The sequence below is a fragment of the Trachurus japonicus genome, chromosome 18, assembly GCF_045865225.1.
Source record: "Trachurus japonicus isolate A0001 chromosome 18, Traja_1.0".
NCBI classification, from domain to species: Eukaryota; Metazoa; Chordata; class Actinopteri; order Carangiformes; family Carangidae; genus Trachurus; species Trachurus japonicus.
In genome coordinates, this window is record NC_140924.1 from 10,261,830 (window position 1) to 10,281,829 (window position 20,000).

At 41.4% G+C, this 20,000-nt stretch overlaps 2 protein-coding genes across 2 annotated transcripts in view; both read left to right on the forward strand.

Moving 5' to 3' along the window:
- Window positions 1-2,630: 2,630 nt before the first annotated feature.
- Window positions 2,631-11,502, forward strand: LOC146968702 (uncharacterized). Its single transcript, XM_085806417.1, has 11 exons — window positions 2,631-2,714; window positions 4,055-4,152; window positions 4,255-4,380; window positions 4,489-4,600; window positions 5,857-5,920; window positions 6,015-6,061; window positions 6,666-6,850; window positions 9,088-9,174; window positions 9,355-9,575; window positions 11,075-11,179; window positions 11,279-11,502. The coding sequence occupies exons 1-11, from the start codon at window positions 2,651-2,653 to the stop codon at window positions 11,304-11,306; spliced, it is 1,137 nt and encodes a 378-aa protein (XP_085662543.1). The 5' UTR covers window positions 2,631-2,650; the 3' UTR covers window positions 11,307-11,502.
- Window positions 11,503-19,620: 8,118 nt separating this feature from the next.
- LOC146968703 (uncharacterized) overlaps window positions 19,621-20,000 on the forward strand; it is an 18,299-nt gene continuing 17,919 nt past the window's right edge. The window contains exon 1 of the mRNA XM_085806415.1: window positions 19,621-19,749. The gene's annotated coding sequence lies outside the window, so the exon portion shown is untranslated. The remainder of the gene's footprint in view (window positions 19,750-20,000) is intronic.

Below are 20,000 nucleotides of genomic sequence, written 5' to 3' on the forward strand. Positions count from 1 at the left end.
CCTAATTATGTTTGACCAGGTGTGTGTGTGTGTGTGTGTGTGTGTGTGCTGCTGTAAACTGCACCTAGGACAAGAGACAAGATCAAACACTAATACACATTTGGTTATCATGTTCCCTAATGTGTAGCAGGCCTCCTCCTCCTCCTGCTGCTCCTGCTGCTCCTACTATACATCCTCCTCTGTGCATATGGAGCGGTTTGACCCGTGTTACCTGTCGGTCCACCTGCCCCGTCACTGTGACGTCACGGAGGAGGTTTCAGGGCAGGATGTCGCTCCAGGGGTTCTTCTCCAGTCGAGTCTCCACACCGACTCTGCCACAACAGGTTAGTGCCCCTGAACGACTTCTGTTAGTCCCGGTGAGGAGCGCACACACACAGAGGGTAAGTTTCCTTTCATATCGGATTATGTTTAAATAAATAAATAAATAAATGAATGAAAAAAATCAGAGTTAATCCGCAGAACAGAAAGTAAATTATTAAACCGTGAGAAGCTAAATAAACATTGGGAATGTGGACAGGTGAGCTCTCACTGTTGTTGTTTTGCATAGCACAGCCTGAATCACCTTTGATCCCTGGTGAGTGCAAGTCAGACAAAACACCTAGAAGGTAAATACAAATTAATAAATAGATAAAAAATCCTTCAAATTTAGTGAACAAAAAGATAGATAGATAGATAGATAGATAGATAGATAGATAGATAGATAGATAGATAGATAGATAGATAGATAGATAGATAGATAGATAGATAGATAGATAGATAAAATAGATAGATAGATAAAATAAACACAAATCACAGAAATAGTGTCTTTCTTTCTTCCTTTTTTGTTCCGTCTTTCTTTTGTTTTTTTCTTTTGTTTTTATGTATTTGTTTTTTCTTTCTCTTATCCTTATTCCTTCCATCTTTTGTTCCTTCTTTATTTCTCTAATACCTCTTTCTAGTTTGATTCTCTCTGTCTTCCTCTCTTTCTTTTTCTTCTTTCTATTTTTTTCTCATTCAATTTCTTCTTGTCTTTCTTTCTTTCTTATTCCTTACATTTTTTACATAGATAGATGGATAGATGGATAGATAGATAGATGGATAGATAGATGGATAGATATAGAAAGAAAGAAAATGGATAGATAGACATGGATAGCGAGATATAGAAATAAATAAATAAAAATAGATAGATAAAGAAAAAAAGAAAGAGAAATAGAATGATAGATATAGAAAGAAAGAAAAATAGATAGCTATATATAGATAGATAGATAGATAGATAGATAGATAGATAGATAGATAGATAGATAGATAGATAGATAGATAGATAGATAGATAGATAGATAGATAGATAGATAGATAGATAGATAGATAGATAGATAGATAGATAGATGGATAGATGGATGGATAGATAGATGGATAGATATAGAAAGAAAGAAAATGGATAGATAGACATGGATAGCGAGATATAGAAAGAAAGAAATAAAAATAGATAGATAAAGAAAAAAAGAAAGAGAAATAGAATGATAGATATAGAAAGAAAGAAAAATAGATAGCTATATATAGATAGATAGATAGATAGATGGATAGATGGATAGATGGATAGATAGATAGATAGATAGATAGATAGATAGATAGATAGATAGATAGATAGATAGATAGATAGATAGATAGATAGATAAAATAAACACAAATCACAGAAATAGTGTCTTTCTTTCTTCCTTTTTTGTTCCGTCTTTCTTTTGTTTTTTTCTTTTGTTTTTATGTATTTGTTTTTTCTTTCTCTTATCCTTATTCCTTCCATCTTTTGTTCCTTCTTTATTTCTCTAATACCTCTTTCTAGTTTGATTCTCTCTGTCTTCCTCTCTTTCTTTTTCTTCTTTCTATTTTTTTCTCATTCAATTTCTTCTTGTCTTTCTTTCTTTCTTTTTTTCTTTCTTTCTTTCTTATTCCTTACATTTTTTCTTCCTACTTTTGTTCTTTCTGTATTTCTTTCTTTCCATCTTTTTGTCATTCTTTCCTTCCTTCTTTCTTTTTATTCTGTTTTTCTTTCGTTTTTATGTATTAGTTCTTTATTTCTCTCTTTCTCTCGTTCTTGTTTGTTTGATAGATAGATAGATAGATAGATAGATAGATAGATAGATAGATAGATAGATAGATAGATAGATAGATAAAATAAACACAAATCACAGAAATACCTAAAAAAAAAAGGAAACAAAAGTGTGTTAAAATGTGATGCAGAAACTTTTAAATCTTGACAAATAATTAAAACAAAGAAAACACTGATCATTAAATTCGTCCAATCTGCGCTCGGAGTAGCTAAACTATATATAATGATGTGTTTCTTACTGTTTTATGCAGTTTTAATACGACTGTTCTACGATATAAACAGAAAAATGAGCAGAAAAACATGTTCTGAAGCGCCCTCTTGGGAACCAAAACGTGCCCTAAAGTGCCCTCTTCAGTGGCGAGGACGCACTCTAGCGCCTTTTTTTTTTCTTTTCACCCCCTGACCTTTAAAAAGTCTGTGCACACCACTGACTCTTAATGAATATTTGAGCTAAATCCTGCAGTACTTTTATTTCTACTTCACAAAGACAATGCAACTGTAATCAACTGTACATTTTATATGACTGAAGTGTTGTGTTATCTGTGTGGGTGTGTAAACAGGTCGGCCATGGTGTGTGTTTTGGGTCCACTCCTCCTCCTCGTTGCTCTGCTGAATGAGACGTTCACCGCAGGTAGGAATAACCACAACGGTACCAAAAAAAATGCAAGCGATGCCAAACAGAGACATGCAAGACAACCACAAAGATCATGAACCACAACAACAGCAACAAAAACCTGTTTCAGAAAGCAGAGTTAATAAACTCTGAGTGAAAATTTAACAGGTGATAACAGTTGGTTCAATCAGCCTGTGCATATTCTCATTTGTCCAGGTCATAGTATCTCAAAGGAGTTTTAAATCGAAAGCAACTGGACTTGGTTATTTGTCTAGGAAGACGTTTCACCTCTCATCCAAGAGGCTTCATCAGTTCATGTACCATCTGACCAGGCTGGGACTGGCCAGATCGTTCAATCAACTCTGACTTATAACTCTGAGTTCAGCTCGCACACGAGGAAATGAAATGCCCTCATCAATGGAACAAAGATAACATGATTCAACATGGCAACCAGCCAAAACAAACATCATATCATATTCTGCCCCTTTTCCACAAATTAAAATAGTTCCCATCTGTCTTAAAGACATATCTGTGACATGCTGTGGTCAAAACGCCCCAAGGATCAAACATCACAGCTCTTCTCAGAACGGCTGGTTTCAGTGTCTGTCCTTTTAAATGCAAATGAGCCACTGCTCACCCCACCCTGCCCCCTCTACCGGTACCGGTACTCACAGGTAGGAGTGGTATTACATAGAGCACTGGAATAAGAAAGTAACGACACCTCCATTGACTCCCGTGGTAAGGGTTTTGCGCCCCTACTGTATGTATGTGTGTTGCCCACTTGCTTGTAAATTGATGAAAATGGTCGTGTTTTTGTTTTTAGGTGTCTTGGTCATATCAAATTATACTTATAATTTGTTTATTATAAAATGTAGCTTGAAACATTCATGTTGAAAACTGTTTTTTTTTTTTTACTAGCCTATGTGTTAATGTTTATCTGTAAAGGATCCTCAATGATGCTATTAACGTGGATGATCTATAAATGTCCTTAAATTATTGAAAATACCACACTTGCTCATTCACCAACAATGCAGAGATGTCAGTTCTTTTCAATACCCGTATTCCTCCACCAGGAGGCGCTTCCATTGGACCAATGCGTGTCGTTACTTTCTTATTCCAGTGCTCTAGTGTTACACAAATTCGAAAACGAATGACATCATTGTCAGACAAATGAGGGAACAGCTCGTAAAACCAAATGGATTTCAACCTCAGGAGCCTGATAATCACAGATTTTTTTGGTCAATTCTCATATTTTGGGGGGTTGGAAGGCAAGACAAACACTTAAATATATGTTAAGGAGAATTCAATAAGTAATATTTCCATAATATTTCCCCTTTAATGTTCATTGTGTACTGTAGGGGTGACACCGGCCTCTCCATGCCCACCTCAGTGGCTCCTGTTCAGGAAGAGATGCTTTGCCTTCTATCCCGTGTGGACATCCTGGAGCACGGCGAACGTAAAGTTTAGATTAAATCACATTTGCATGAAGATAGCAATTAGATATTTAAATATTTACTCACGCATATAGTATGTGTGTGTGTGTGTGTATGTGTTTTAGTTTTTGTGCTTTCAGTCAGGGAGTAGCCTTGTTTCCCTTCACACGCAAGAGGAGAGGCAGTTGGTGCAGCAGCTGGTAAACACGACGGCCGCTGTTCCCGTCTGGCTGGGAGGATACCAGTCACAGGTGTGTCCAGGTGTATGTCACCAAATACGTACATATCGATTAGGCCTCCTGCGATATCTATCTATCTATCTATTGATCCATCTGTCTGTTTTTTCTCTCTTTCTGAAGACTGGCCCTTGGTTCTGGAGCGACGACTCTCCCTTCACGGTCAACGGCTTGACCAATCAGAGGAGGGAGGAGGCCGAAGAGGGCGGAGCTTGTATGGGCATGGAACCAAAAAGTAGCTTGTTTTTTAAAAGACTAAAAAAAATTGATAAATTTTAGCGAATATTATAGATCGTTAGGGTTTTTTAATGGTTATTATAGATGGACTGTGTAACTTTTTACTCTGTAGATTCAATTTCACAATTTTGAGGTTGTGAAATTACGACGCAAAGGACACATTTTTAGTAATGATATCATCATAACAAGATTAAAAGCAGCATAAATCGAATATAAAATCAAAACATACATTAAAAAACAACTAAATGTAAGTAATAAGTTCATAATACGTCAGCACATATACACTTTTTGTGCATTATTATCTTTGAAGAATCGACATACAGATTAAATCCTATCAACAAACTGTGTAAAGGTATTTGTGAAGGAATTACTCCCATCTAGCGTTGTGGTTGTATATCGCAAGCAACTCAATGATATTTTTCATGCTGCATTCACATGAAATTGGGCAGATGGCAGACGGACGACAGCCGCTGCACGTAACGGCATAAACAAGCCTCTATGTAAACAAGTGGTCCGTCAGCACGAGGCAAAACAATACACGTGACAATATGTTGTCATGGCGATGTCATATTGTTTACCTGACCCACGTTTTTACCGGCTTTCTCTGGACTTCTGTGACTAAAATGACATCTGGTTTGTTACCGACGGCCGTCTGCCGGACTGCAGGTGAATGCAGCATCAGTGTACCGGAACACTTCAGTTTGTTGATGGGGGGGGATTACTGAGTAATGAAAAACAGACTTTTGAACCAAATAATGGATTTTCGTGAATAGATAACAGGAGAAGTTACACAATGTCCCTTTAAATTTCAGAGTGTGTTGCAAAACTTTGCCATATGTATTTGAAATGTGTCGTTAATGTCAAGAAATTCAGAGACAAAGATTTATTATTGAACAACATTGAATGAAATAGAGGTTGTAAGTTAAAGCCCCAGACATTATGTAACTTATTTGGCTTTTTATTAGCAAAAAGCAAAGAGCAGGATGACCTTAGCCTGACAAGCCAATTAAAATGTATGTCGTCATGGCGTTAAGCCCGCCCAACGACTCTCTAAACAGATAGAGCGCTGTGATTGGTGAACACAAACGGTGTTCGAGACTCAAAAAGTTCCTATGGCTCGTTTCTAGACCCACCTACAGAGCAAAGAGATCTGCTGCTGCTAGGGTGCAGCTAGATTTCTAGGCTACAGCCGCACCGCTAGATGGGGGCAATTCCTACACACTGGGGCTTTAAGTTGTTTGTGTTTGTGTTCAGGTGGAGAGCTGCACAGCGCCCCCTGTAGAGAGCTCCGGTTCTACATCTGCTCCATCAACGCCAAGTAAGGGGCCGTAAAAAAAACAACAACAAACTGATGTCACTCATTTACCAGTTGATGAGGTGGTCGTCTCTCAACACCTTTGGTTTTTGTTTAGCTCCAGGTACAGAGTCACCTACGGCAACGGGAAACACATTCGGTCAGGTGAGAGTTCAACCTAGAGCACTGGAATAGGAGAGTAACGACACGCATTGCTCCAATGGAAGCGCCTCCTGGTGGAGGAATATGGGTATTGCAAAAGCGCCCAAGAACTGACAACTCTGAGCAATGAGCAAGTGTGGTATTTTCAATAATTTAAGGACATTTCTAGATCACCCACGTTAATAGCATCATTGAGGACCCTTTACAGATAAACATTAACACATAGGCGAGTAAAAAAAAAAACTGTTTTCTACATGAATGTTTCAATCTACATTTTGTAATAAACAAATTATAAGTATAATCTGATATGACCAAGACACCTAAAAACAAAAACACGGCCGTTTTCATCAATTTACAAGCAAGTGGGCAACACACATACATTGGAGTGAATGGGTTTTCTGGGCGCTTTTGCAATACCCATATCCTGCCACTCGGGGCGCAAAATGCTTACCACGGGAGTCAATGGAAGTGTCGTTACTCTCTTTTACAGTGCTCAGTCTAGTTCAACCATTGTTCAACCATTGAAGAAAAAAAAAAAAAAAAGTCTTTGAATTCAAGTACTGGACAGATGTGAAGTTTGACCAGATGGTGGCGCTGTTTCACTCAGACATCGTCCCCGGGGTGAGCCTGTTCGACGTCATGTGGCGTCACAGCAACAACCTGGCCGACGACGTCCTCCAGCTGTCCTGTTTGCTGCGGCGGCTGAAGGCGGGAACGCTGCCGGAGAAACGCTACCGGAGCTTCGTCCAGCAGGAGGCGCTGTTCCTGCACCGGGTCGGCGGCAGCCTGGAGGTCGGTTTTTATGTATTTGTTTTTTCTTTCTCTTATCCTTATTCCTTCCATCTTTTGTCATTCTTTTGTTCCTTCTTTCTTTCTCTAATACCTCTTTCTTTCTTTCTTTGATTCTCTCTGTCTTCTTCTCTTTCTTTTTCTTTCCTTCTATTTTTTTCTCATTCACTTTCTTCTTGTCCTACTTTTGTTCTTTCTGTATTTCTCTTTCCATCTTTTTGTCATTCTTTCCTTCCTTCTTTCTTTTTCTTCTGTTTTTCTTTCGTTCTTATGTATTAGTTCTTCCTTTCTCTCTTTCTTATTCCTTCCATCTTTTTGTCATTCTTTTCTTTCTTTCTTGTTTTATTCTGTCTTTCTTTCTTTTTCTTCTTTCTATTTTATTTCTCTCATTCACTTTCTTCTTGTCTTCCTTTTTTCTTTCTTTCTTTCTTTCTTTCTTTCTTATTCCTTCCATTTTTTTGTCATTATTTTCTTCCTTCTTACTTTTGTTCTTTCTGTCTCTCTTTCTTCTTTCCATCTTTTTGTCATTCTTTCCTTCCTTCTTTCTTTGTCTTTCATCTTTCTTTCTTGTTTGATTCTCTGTCTTCCTCTCTTTCTTTTTCTTTCTTTCTTTCTTTCATATTCCTTACATTTTTTCTTCCTACTTTTGTTCTTTCTGTATTTCTTTCTTTCCATCTTTTTGTCATTCTTTCCTTCCTTCTTTCTTTTTATTCTGTTTTTCTTTCGTTTTTATGTATTAGTTCTTCCTTTCACTCTTTCTTATTCCTTCCATCTTTTTGTCATTCTTTTCTTTCTTTCTTTTTTCTTTCTTTCTTTCTTGTATGATTCTGTCTTCCTCTCTTTCTTTTTCTTCTTTCTATTTTTTCTCTCATTCACTTATTTCTTTCTTTCTTTCTTATTCCTTCCATTTTTTGTCATTATTTCCTTCCTACTTTTGTTATTTCTGTATTTCTCTTTCCATCTTTTTGTCGTTCTTTCCTTCCTTCCTTCTTTTTCTTCTGTTTTTCTTTCGTTTGTATGTAGGCTATTAGTTCTTTCATTCTCTCTTTCTTATTCCTTCCATCTTTTGTCATTCTTTTGTTTTTCTTTCTTTCTATCTTGTTTGATTCTGTCGTTCTCTCTTTCTTTTTCTTCTTTCTATTTTTCTTTCTTATTCCTTCCATTTTTGGAATACTTTTGTTTTTTCGGTCTCTCTTTCTTTCCATCTTTTTGTCCGTCTTTCCTTCGTTCTTTCCTTCCTTCTTTCTTTTTCTTTCATCTTTCTTACTTTCTTTCTTTTTCTGAGGCCTCTCTACTGATTGGTTGACTGTTGTCTGAGTGATCCAGTAAAAACAGAGCAAAGAGTTGCTGGTGGGTCCAGGTGGGCGGGGCTTGGTGAATCCTCTGCTGTGACGTCACAGGGTTACAGAAGTCCTGACGGCTCGTTGCTTCTGGTTAAATCAGACGACATGAAAACACAAAGCAGCTGTTTTATGAAATCAGATATTTATTGAAACAAATATGTTATTAGTTGCTGCTGGAGGATACATGTGTCCCTGCACGTCCTGTTCTTTCAAGTCCTGTGTTTAAAGGGATAGTTCACCCAAAATTGAAATTTCACTCATTATCTACTCACCCTCATGTGGACTAAGGGCTGGGAGAAGTTTCAGAGTCCTCCGTGGCTTCTCTGAGTCACAGGGGGTCTCGGCGTAGCACTGCATGTCCATATGACGGTTGCAAATGGATACCACTTTTCTGTGATTACTGACGCCGGCGCAAATCGCGCGAGATTTGCACGGACCAGAAAGAGGAGCTTCCGCATACAAACAAGCTTAAAATATAGACTTATTTAAATTTTTTCGGAACAATTTCGCATTTCGGTGCTTCAATACAAGACGGACATTACATACGAGCAGCATGGAGGTATTTGGATGTTTTTGGTGTGTCTTTTTGTTACGAAGAAAAGTGGTATCCATTTGCAACCGTTATATGGACATGCAGTGCTACGCCGAGACCCCCTGTAACTCAGAGAAGCCACGGAGGACTCTGAAACTTCTCCCAGCCCTTAGTCCACATGAGGGTGAGTAGATAATGAGTGCAATTTGAATTTTGGGTGAACTATCCCTTTAAACAAACTGGATTGTGCTCTGGTTTGAACGACGTCATGCCGGCTCTGCGCTGTAAATGTGATTTTCTCTCCCAGTCTGAGGTGAACTGGTGTGACTGGTCACTGACGTCAGCATCCTGTTCTCCTCCTGCAGGTGTTGATTAGTCGCCTACAGGAACCAGATGATGACGTGAAGTCACTGCTGGTCGACAAACTCAAACACTACAGCAGCAGATATCGGGTGAGACGCTCCCACCACTGGTTTGCAAAGCATGTTGGGAATCTAAGAACCAGAACAACAACATTACTGATCATTGATTCATTGATCAGCATATTGCCTGCGGCTTATGAACGGATGAGAAAACATTTCTTACGTTCCTTCTTTGTTTTTCTTTTTGATTTTCATTATCTCCTCTTCCAGAGACTCCTCCCCCCGTTCTCCCCCCTGTGGCTCCAGTTCTCCCTCCAGTCTTTCCACTCGGTGGTTACGGAGGAGCCGATCTATTGGCTCGTGGCGCTGTCGGCCCGGTCCAGCCTCCGTGAGTTCCTGGCCAGGGAGCTGGTCCTCAGTGAGAACAGGGTGGACTTCATCTACCAGGACTGGAGCCAAGACAGTCTGAGGGAGGTCGCCTGGACCCACAGGTTCGGTTCAGATGTAGTTACTTCAAAGTTGTTTTCAAAATTATTCCACATGCTAAACATAATAAACAGCTCCATACAGTATAAAAGTAGATGTTTGTATTAAAGGGATAGTGGCCCATTGCCATAATCCCTATAGTCATAGCAGTAGGTTCGTTACCTTTAATTGTCGATGCAAGCTGTTTTTAGAACGGCGGAGCAGAGCCGCGAGCTGCTCAGAGCTACGCTACGGAGGCTCATGGGGTTTCTTGGTTTCCCTCATCAAACTCATCAAATACACAATCCAACAACTCCACAACGCTCTGGTGGACAAGTTGTGACCTGCACATTCACCACGCTATGAGATAATAACACAACGTTACCAGACAGAGTTGTTTTAGAGGGAAATTCATTCAAAACCGCTGATGCGCGTTGCCTTCAGGGACAGTTTTTCATCAAGCAGTCTCTGTATTTCCCTCTAAAACAACTCTGTCTGGTAACGTTGTGTTATTATCTCATAGCGTGGTGAATGTGCAGGTCACAACTTGTCCACCAGAGCGTTGTGGAGTTGTTGGATTGTGTATTTGATGAGTTTGATGAGGGAAACCAAGAAATCCCATGAGCCTCCGTAGCATAGCTCTGAGCAGCTTGCGGCTCTGCTCCGCCGTTCTAAAAACAGCTTGCACCGACAATTAAAGGGAAACGAACCTACTGCTGTGACTATAGGGATTATGGCAATGGGCCAATTTGCCAAAATGTTGAACTATCCATTTAAAGCTTCATACAGTATAAAGGTAGATGTTTGTGTTAAAGCTCCATACAGTATGAAGGTAGATGTCCATGTGTAGTGTGATTATAAAGCAGCTAAAGCCTCAGTCCACAGAGAAATGCACACAGCCTGTATTCAGAAACTGAGCCTTAAAACCAGCCGTCAGGACTTCCTGTCACTTTGTGATGTCACAACAACAGCCGTCGCCAGACAAGCCCTGCCCACCACCACCTGGACCCACCATCCAACAACGTGTTTTGTGAAGAAAACCTTTTGTTACTCTTCAGAGAAAACCCTCTTTGGGTCCTTAAAAGCATAAATATATATTATTATGGTGCCAATGAGATGATTATTTAAACTCAATTATTTTTATTTTAATGTGAAAATTAATGTCGAAATACTCCAATACAAATAAAAGTCATGGATTCACAATTTTTACTTAAATGAAAGACTCAATTTTACTTGAAGCATCAAACATGAAACAGTTATTATACCCATGGCCCATTCAGAATAATATTATATTACTGAATATAATAACTGGTCATTGATGTATTAGTGCTTTAATGTTGCAGCTGGAAAAGCTATTTGAACTAATTCATATACTACTGTGCAGCTTATCTATAAAAAGTGAGAAAAGAGTTTGAATTACAGTTTATTCAAGTGCATTTTTGTACAACACACAAAAAAGAGGCTGGTGTAGTTATTCTTTCTGTCCTAATTTATGTTTTTCATTTTGTATATTGGTGTGTTACAGGTTTAAGAAGGTGATAGAGAAACACCAGGGTAAGATGGCGACGTTTAAAGCCATCAACATCTTCAGAGAGCACATGATGCACCAGAAGAGTTTCTACAAAGCTGTGTAAGAAAACACCAGTGTTTATATTTATTGATGCACCTGTGTATTTGGTCACTATGGGTCTTTCAGATACAGTATGTGTGTGTGTGTTTTCTGCTGTAGTGACTGTAACACCGAGGCTGAGGGGTGATGAAGAGGAGGAAAGGACGACAGGGCCGCTGCTGAAGATGACTCACACCGGTTACAAGTCATTTTGCCTGATTTATTTTTACACCTCGGCCGCTGAGTGTATGTAGCTACGAGAGAAAATCCTCATGTCTCTGGATCCTCGGTGATCATCCGGACGGGCAGCAGAAACAGTTTCTTGAAAACGAACGCTGAAAAACTCACCTTTTGCTTCAGGATCAAGGACAGAAATGTGAAATCTCTCAGAGGTTCGGTGAATATAAGAAGGTATTGCTTCAACGCGATACTACTGAAGGGCCGATTTGTGTTTGTTCACATCAGATATAATAACTGAACAAATACAATAAATTAAACCTCACTGAGAAATTCTATTTGTGCGTTTTATTGTTGATACTTTCTGTTAAGTTCACTCATAATTAGCTTGAGTGATAAACATAAACAAAGAAGCTGGGTCAGCCTGTTACGTAACCCTCTCCTGGGTCAAGGAAGGAAGGAAAGAAGGAAGGACGAAGGGAAAGAAGAAAGGAAGGACGAAGGGAGAGATGGGAGGAAAGAAGGAAGGGAAAAAGGAAGGAAAGAAAGATGGAGGGAAGGAACAAATTAGGTCAAGGAAGGAAGCAGAAGGATGGACGAAGGAAAGAAGGAAAAAATGATTGTGGAAAGAAGGAAGGGAGAAAGGAAGGAAGGATGGAGGGAAAAAAGGAAGGAAAGAAGGACAAAGGAAAAGAAGAATAGGAAGGACGAAGGGAGAAATGGGAGGAAAGAAGGAAGGGAAAAGGGAAGGTGGAGGGAGTGAACAGATTGGGTCAATTGGATCAAAAGAGGAAGGAAGAAGAAGTAAGGACGAAAGGAAGGGAGGGAAAAGGGAATGTGGAAAGAAGGAAAGAAAAATGGAGGGAGTGAACAGATTGGGTCAATTGGATCAAAAGAGGAAGGAAGAAGAAGTAAGGATGAAGGTATAAGGAAGGAAGGACTGAAGGAAGGGGAAAAGGAAGGAAAGAAAAATCGAGGGAAGGAACAAATTAGGTCAAGGAAGGAAGGAAAAAAGGATTGTGGAAAGAAGGAAGGGAGAAAGGAAGGAAGGATGGAGGGAAAAAAGGAAGGAAAGAAGGACAAAGGAAAAGAAGAAAGGAAGGACGAAGGGAGAGATGGGAGGAAAGAAGGAAGGGAAAAGGGAAGGTAAGAAAGATGGAGGGAAGGAACAAATTAGGTCAAGGAAGGAAGCAGAAGGATGGACGAAGGAAAGAAGGAAAAATGATTGTGGAAAGAAGGAAGGGAGAAAGGAAGGAAGAACGGAGGGAAAAAAGGAAGGAAAGAAGGACAAAGGAAAAGAAGAAAGGAAGGACGAAGGGAGAGATGGGAGGAAAGAAGGAAGGGAAAAGGGAAGGTAAGAAAGATGGAGGGAGTGAACAGATTGGGTCAATTGGATCAAAAGAGGAAGGAAGAAGAAGTAAGGACGAAGGAAGGAAGGAAGGAAGGAAGGGAAAAGGGAAGGTAAGAAAGATGGAGGGAGTGAACAGATTGGGTCAATTGGATCAAAAGAGGAAGTAAGGACGAAGGGAAGGAAGGAAGGAAGGGAGGGAAAAGGGAATGTGGAAAGAAGGAAGGAAAGAAAGATGGAGGGAGGGAACAGATTGGGTCAATTGGATCAAAAGAGGAAGGAAGAAGAAGGAAGGACGAAGGGAAGGAAGGAAGGAAGGACTGAAGGAAGGGGAAAAGGAAGGAAAGAAAAATCGAGGGAAGGAACAAATTAGGTCAAGGAAGGAAGCAGAAGGATGGACGAAGGAAGGAAGGAAGGATGGAAGGAAGGAAGGAAGGAAGGAAGGAAGGAAGGAAGGAAGGAAAGAAGGAAGGAGGAAGGAAGGGAACAGATTGGGTCAGTTTTACCCAGAAGGACAATAACAGGAGGGTTAAAAACAGTCGGATTGAAAGAGTTGTCTTTGTCTCCCCCTGCAGGCTGAACCACGACACTGCACTAATCACTGTACTCACTGTACCCAAATAACACTGCAGTATTTAACCTGGCACTACCTCTCGAACTAAACTTTACTTTTACTATCTCTATGACAACTGTCTCGACCTTAAGGTACATCTGTTTATCATCTTCTGGTCCGGTACACACACAGCTGGTTCCATGGCAGGTGCTACTTCCACATCTGGACCCAAACACATGGCCGTCAGCCAACGCCAGAAGATAACAGCTGGAACCGACCCAGATGTGGAAGTACACCGGCCAGACGTGAGCAGAAGCTTCATTTTACCACCTATACGACAGGTTTACCACTACTTAATTAGAAAAGATGAAGAGCAACTGGCCGCGTTGTCCTCTGTAACTGACCACAACCTCTGGATTTACTCAATGATGTTCAGCCGACTAACGTCTATACCAGAAAGGCACATCTGGTACTCGGACCACGTGATTGCGCTTCTTCTGTACATAACGTTGTTTGGTCCATCTGCATTTTCTGCCCACTTCCACAACCGTTCAAAATTGCCCCAGTTCAAACAGACCGTTCGCACTAAACATGTACTAGCAGGCAGAGTGCGAATTATACAATGACAATTGGGGGGGTCAACATTTTACACAGCGCGCAGTACAGCGCAGACGCGTGCTTGAGTTAACAGAAGTCTTACAGTATCTTGCTTGTTCAATGAAATGTCTACAGTCTGTAGATGATGATAAACCAAATTTTACACAATTTTACAGTTCATGCGGCACATAATGTACCACACAAACAATTTTTGTAGTCACCAACAAAATATTCTAGATCTAAACTGCCGAAATTCAGACCCATGCACACACACCCTAGCAAAGACAATTAAATGGTTTAGTCCACTAGGGGTGTCTGAAATTTTACTACAAGCATCTTCCTGGCATGACTATGGAAATACTGTGGTAACACTTTATTTTAAGGGGTCCTTGTTCCTGTGTATCTACCTAATTAATTACAGTGTAATTACCTATGTAACCGTATGTAATAACATGTACTTACATTGTAAATACATAGTGTATTTTGGTGTACTTACAGGTCCTTGTTACACTTGTAATAAGAAATGCCAAAGTGGCCTCTCTCTTTGCACAAGCATTTCTTATTACAAGTGTAACAAGGACCTGTAAGTACACCAAAATACACTATGTATTTACAATGTAAGTACATGTTATTACATACGGTTACATAGGTAATTACACTGTAATTAATTAGGTAGATACACAGGAACAAGGACCCCTTAAAATAAAGTGTTACCAATACTGTATATTGTAGTATTTATGATTAATAATAAGAAAGATAAATGTTTCAACCCCCCCTATCTGTTATTTGTACCTCTTTTAGGGGGGTTGAAGTCGTAATTAGGGGGGTCAAACCCCCCCAAACCCCCCTGTAATTCGCACTATGCTAGCAGGTTAGCCTTGTACTCAACTTCACAGATTTTTAAGTTGTGCTAACTGAATACACCTCTATGTTAAGTTAAGGCAGAAATATCTGTTCAAAATTCATGTATTATTGAGTTACGACAATTTTATTTATTTTCATTTAGACCAACTTATCAAATTAAGTTATCAACTCATTATAATGTATATGCATAACAAACTTAATTTTTTAAGCAGAAAAAGCTCTTGATTTTGAGCTATACAAACTAACCCCATGAATCACTTTTTAGAGTGCACATGCTAAATCACAGTAGATAATAACACACCTGACAGGTACGTAGACCAAACGTACCCTCCACCAAGAGCCTATGTGACCGTGACGACGGCAAACACACAGCTAAATGCGGCCTCAACCTCTTCTTCCTGTCCAACTACTTGAAAATGTTCAAAACTGATGCGTACACACCAATTTTTGTATGTATTTTTTAAAAAATGGATACATAAAGATGTTATTTTCTGTCGTTGTAAGTCTTAACACAGATGTTCAACAGATACTTTTCACCAAACTGTGTTCTAGACCAGTATACACCAAGTTTAGCTATATAACATGACTGTCAAATACTCCGATCCGCAGGTGTGGAAGCCTGGACTCGATGCGGCCAGACTCGGACAACGGCAACAACAACAACAAAAAAAGGAAGCCCATGGTCCGCTCTGAGTTATTAAATGTTTTCTATCCAACCCGGTGCGTGCGGTCGTGTTGTTTGGCCCGTTGACTGACCAAAGGACAGAGGTCTGGATTAGATTAACAGATGGTCACGGGTAACGGCTCTCTTTACTGACGGGTGGGGCGCGGGTTTCCAAAATTGGACCCGTACAGGACTCTGATAGTCCTATCTGTCATTGATACAGTATCTGTTATCTGTGAAGATATTAGCCTATGGGTTACAGAGCACGTTTGTGTGGCGGTGCCGCAGAGACGAGAGCTGGGACACCGGGTCGGAGGCTCTGATCTTACAAGGTTGGTTTTCAGCCAAGAGACGCTAGGTGGAAGACAGAGAGCCTCCATTCTCCCTGGAACTAGTTACCAGTCATTGATTTAACCAGCACTAGGACTCTGGAACTGCTTCATTAAAGCAGTACTAAAGAACTTTCAGTTTTGGTTGAGTTTGGCGGCGCCTGTGGACCAAAGCGGTAGTGTTTTGCCTGAAGGAAGACTCCATTTCCCATGAACACTAGCGTGAAACCCTGTAAATATCCTGCATTAAAATTAACAGAAGACATCAAAACTAAGTTTCTGTTTCCAGTGGATCATTTCAAAGTGAAAACACAAACATAATCCATTGCTAAAGTGCCGTTTTGCCTGTTCCCTCCTTGTTGTGACTCGCAAAAGTGAAAGTGAAACTTAAGTGAGAGCAGGGTTCCTACCATGCTCCTCAAAGCTGCTTAGTGCCAGAGAAAGAGATACAGACCATAATGATACAGACCCCCTCAGGCCACGACAGAGGTGTCATTCAACATGTTGTAAGTCGATGTATCATCACAAAAGTTATGAAAATATTTTATGAAGGTTGAAAAGTTACTTAGTGCTGGTTTAATGTAATTTTTATAGCATAGTTACTCTAAGCTAAAAATCTTGCATAGTTCCTCTTTAATCTGGTAAATGTTGTTGTTCTTCTTCAGCACCACTGGATCTTTAGGTACCGACAATCGAAGTTCTTACCTCTAAAACCCACCAAAACGTTCTGGTTAGCTCGGGGCCCAACGACAAATTTCGGCCCCTGGATCGTCCTGGAAGAATAGTCCGGCCGTGTTGTTATTGGTTTTTTTTTAGTGCCGCCACCATCGTAGAAAACAGTACAGGCTCTACTGGTTGATCTTCACATCAGTGTGTTTAATTAACAGGTAAATCTACGGAGTCAGCGATAAAGACGATTAAAAAAAAGAACAGAGCCGTTAAAAGGAAGGAAGGAAGGAAGGACAACGGGAAAGATGGGAGGAAAGAAGGAAGGGAAAAAGGAATGAAAGATAGATGGAGGGAGGGAACAGATTGGGTCAATTGGGTCAAAAAAGAAGGAAGGAAGGGAACAGATTCGTTCAAGGATGGAAGAAGAAGGAAGAAAGGGAAAATGATTGTGGAAAGAAGGACGGGGAAAAGGAAGTATAGAAAGATGGAGGGAGGGAACAGATTTGTTCAAAGAATAGGAAAAAGAAGGAAGGAAGACTGGAAAGAAGGGGGTTACCCCTCCTGTTGTCCTCCTGGGTCAAGGAAGGAAGGACGAAAGAAAGGAAGGAAGGAATTTGGGAAGGAAGGACAAAAGGAAGGAAGGAAGTTAGGACAAAGGGAAAGGAAAAGGAAGGAAAAGGAAGGAAGGATAAAGGGATAGAAGGAAGGAAGGACGAAGGGAAAGAAAGAAGGAAGGAAGGCAGGAAGGACGAAGGGAAAGAAGGAAGGAAGGACGTAGGGAAGGAAGGAAGAAAGGAAGGAAGGAAGGATAAAGGGAAAGAAGGAAGGATGGAGGAAGGAAGGAAGGATGGATGGAGGAAGGAAGGAAGGAAGGAAGGATGGAGGAAGGAAGGAAGGAAGGAAGGACAAAGGGAAAGAAGGAAGGAAGGAAGGATAAAGGGATAGAAGGAAGGAAGGGAAAGAAAGAAGGAAGGAAGGCAGGAAGGATAAAGGGATAGAAGGAACAGGAAGGACGAAGGGAAAGAAAGAAGGAAGGAAGGCATGGACAAAGGCAAGGAAGGAAGGAAGGAAGGAAGGAAGGAAGGAAGGAAAAAGGGAACGATGGGAGGAAAGAAGGAAGGGAAAAGGGAAGGAAAGAAAGATGGAGGGATAGGGAACAGATCAGGCCAATTGGATCAAAAGAGATAGGAAGAGGAAGTAACGACGAAGGGAAGGAAGGAAGGAAAGAAGGAAGGATAGAGGAAAGGAAATAGATTGGGTCAAGGAAGGAAGGAAGGACGAAAGGAAGGATGGAAGGAAGTTAGGAGGGAAGGAAGGAAAGATAAAGGGAAAGAAAGAAGGAAGGAAGGCAGGAAGGACGAAGGGAAAGAAGGAAGGAAGGAAGGAAGGAAGGACAAAGGGAATGATGGGAGGAAAAAGAGGGAAAGATAGATGGAGGGAGGCAAAAAGAATTGTGGAAAGAAGGAAGGATGGAGGAAGGAAACAGACTGGGTCAAGGAAGGAAGTTAGGAAGGAAGGAAGGAAGGGAGGAAGGAAGGAAGGAAGGAAGGACAAAGGGAAAGAAGGAAGGAAGGAAGGAAGGACTAAGGGAAAGAAAGAAGGACGAAGGGAAAGAAGGAAGGAAAGAAGGACAAAGGGAACGATGGAAGGAAAGAAGGAAGGACGAAGGGAAAGAAAGAAGGAAGGAAGGCAGGAAGGACGAAGGGAAAGAAGGAAGGAAGGACGTAGGGAAGGAAGGAAGAAAGGAAGGAAGGAAGGATAAAGGGAAAGAAGGAAGGATGGAGGAAGGAAGGAAGGAAGGATGGAGGAAGGAAGGAAGGAAGGATGGAGGAAGGAAGGAAGGAAGGAAGGACAAAGGGAAAGAAGGAAGGAAGGAAGGAAGGACGAAGGGAAAGAAAGAAGGAAGGAAGGCAGGAAGGACGAAGGGAAAGAAGGAAGGAAGGACGTAGGGAAGGAAGGAAGAAAGGAAGGAAGGAAGGATAAAGGGAAAGAAGGAAGGATGGAGGAAGGAAGGAAGGAAGGATGGAGGAAGGAAGGAAGGAAGGATGGAGGAAGGAAGGAAGGAAGGAAGGACAAAGGGAAAGAAGGAAGGATAAAGGGATAGAAGGAAGGAAGGGAAAGAAAGAAGGAAGGAAGGCAGGAAGGATAAAGGGATAGAAGGAACAGGAAGGACGAAGGGAAAGAAAGAAGGAAGGAAGGCAAGGAAGGAAGGAAGGAAGGAAGGAAGGAAGGAAGGAAAAAGGGAACGATGGGAGGAAAGAAGGAAGGGAAAAGGGAAGGAAAGAAAGATGGAGGGATAGGGAACAGATCAGGCCAATTGGATCAAAAGAGATAGGAAGAGGAAGTAACGACGAAGGGAAGGAAGGAAGGAAAGAAGGAAGGATAGAGGAAAGGAAATAGATTGGGTCAAGGAAGGAAGGAAGGACGAAAGGAAGGATGGAAGGAAGTTAGGAGGGAAGGAAGGAAAGATAAAGGGAAAGAAAGAAGGAAGGAAGGCAGGAAGGACGAAGGGAAAGAAGGAAGGAAGGAAGGAAGGAAGGAAGGAAGGACAAAGGGAATGATGGGAGGAAAAAGAGGGAAAGATAGATGGAGGGAGGCAAAAAGAATTGTGGAAAGAAGGAAGGATGGAGGAAGGAAACAGACTGGGTCAAGGAAGGAAGTTAGGAAGGAAGGAAGGAAGGGAGGAAGGAAGGAAGGACAAAGGGAAAGAAGGAAGGAAGGAAGGACAAAGGGAACGATGGAAGGAAAGAAGGAAGGGAAAAGGGAAGGAAAGAAAGAAAGAAAGAAAGATGGAGGGATAGGGAACAGATCAGGTCAATTGGATAAAAAGAGATAGGGAGAAGAAGTAAGGACGAAGGGAAGGAAGGAAAGAAGGAAGGAAACAGATTGGGTCAATCTGACCCAGAAGGACAACAGGAGGTTTTTGGTTTTTAAAGGCGCGGGAACGGGAACGGTAACGGTTGGTAACGGTTGGGGGGGCGCGTGGCGGCGTGTGCGTGCGTCAGGGTTCACCCGTGTCCTGCCCTTGTGCGTGGACAGACACACACCGCATCTCTCTCCCTCTCTCCCCCTCACACACACACACACACACAGAGAGAGAGAAGAGAGAGAGAGAGAGAGAGAGGAGGCGGAAACCTCCATCTGCCCTGCTCGGTGACCGACCCGTCATCCTCGGGCTCGCGGGGAACGAAAAGAAACGTTTTCCCGTTTTTTTTGTTTTGTTTGTTTCCTTCCCCGCGTGAATGAATGAGCGGATGGTGATGATGATGTCACGGGAGGGAATCGAACATGGAAGAAATCTATATAGTCTATATATAGTAGGAGGCTGCTATGCCCCGGACTGCACCACCACCACCACAGCCACAGCCACCTGCCCTCCTCCCGGTACCGGTAAGTCACGGCGGGGGAAAGATGAAGCGCCGATGGGGGGGAAGAACCGTAACCAACCAACCGTAGCTACGTGTGTTTCTAGTTAGTGTTGTTAACGGTTACCGACGGTTTAATAACTGACCCGTGAAAATGACTTCTGAGGTCTCATGAGGTCGGGTTACCGTTCAGCCATGTTGCAGGAGGAGGAGGAGGAGGAGGAGGAGGAGGAAGGGGAAGGGGGGCAACGGGGCAACGGCGGAGCTCCTCCTGAC

Excerpts from the sequence above, each read along its gene's own strand:
- LOC146968702 (XM_085806417.1), top strand. The coding sequence starts at position 2,651 with ATGGTGTGTGTTTTGGGTCCACTCCTCCTCCTCGTTGCTCTGCTGAAT. Across the intron at positions 4,153-4,254 it reads CATCCTGGAGCACGGCGAAC|TTTTTGTGCTTTCAGTCAGG; the intron begins GTAAAGTTTAGA and ends TATGTGTTTTAG. Across the intron at positions 9,175-9,354 it reads ACTACAGCAGCAGATATCGG|AGACTCCTCCCCCCGTTCTC; the intron begins GTGAGACGCTCC and ends CTCCTCTTCCAG.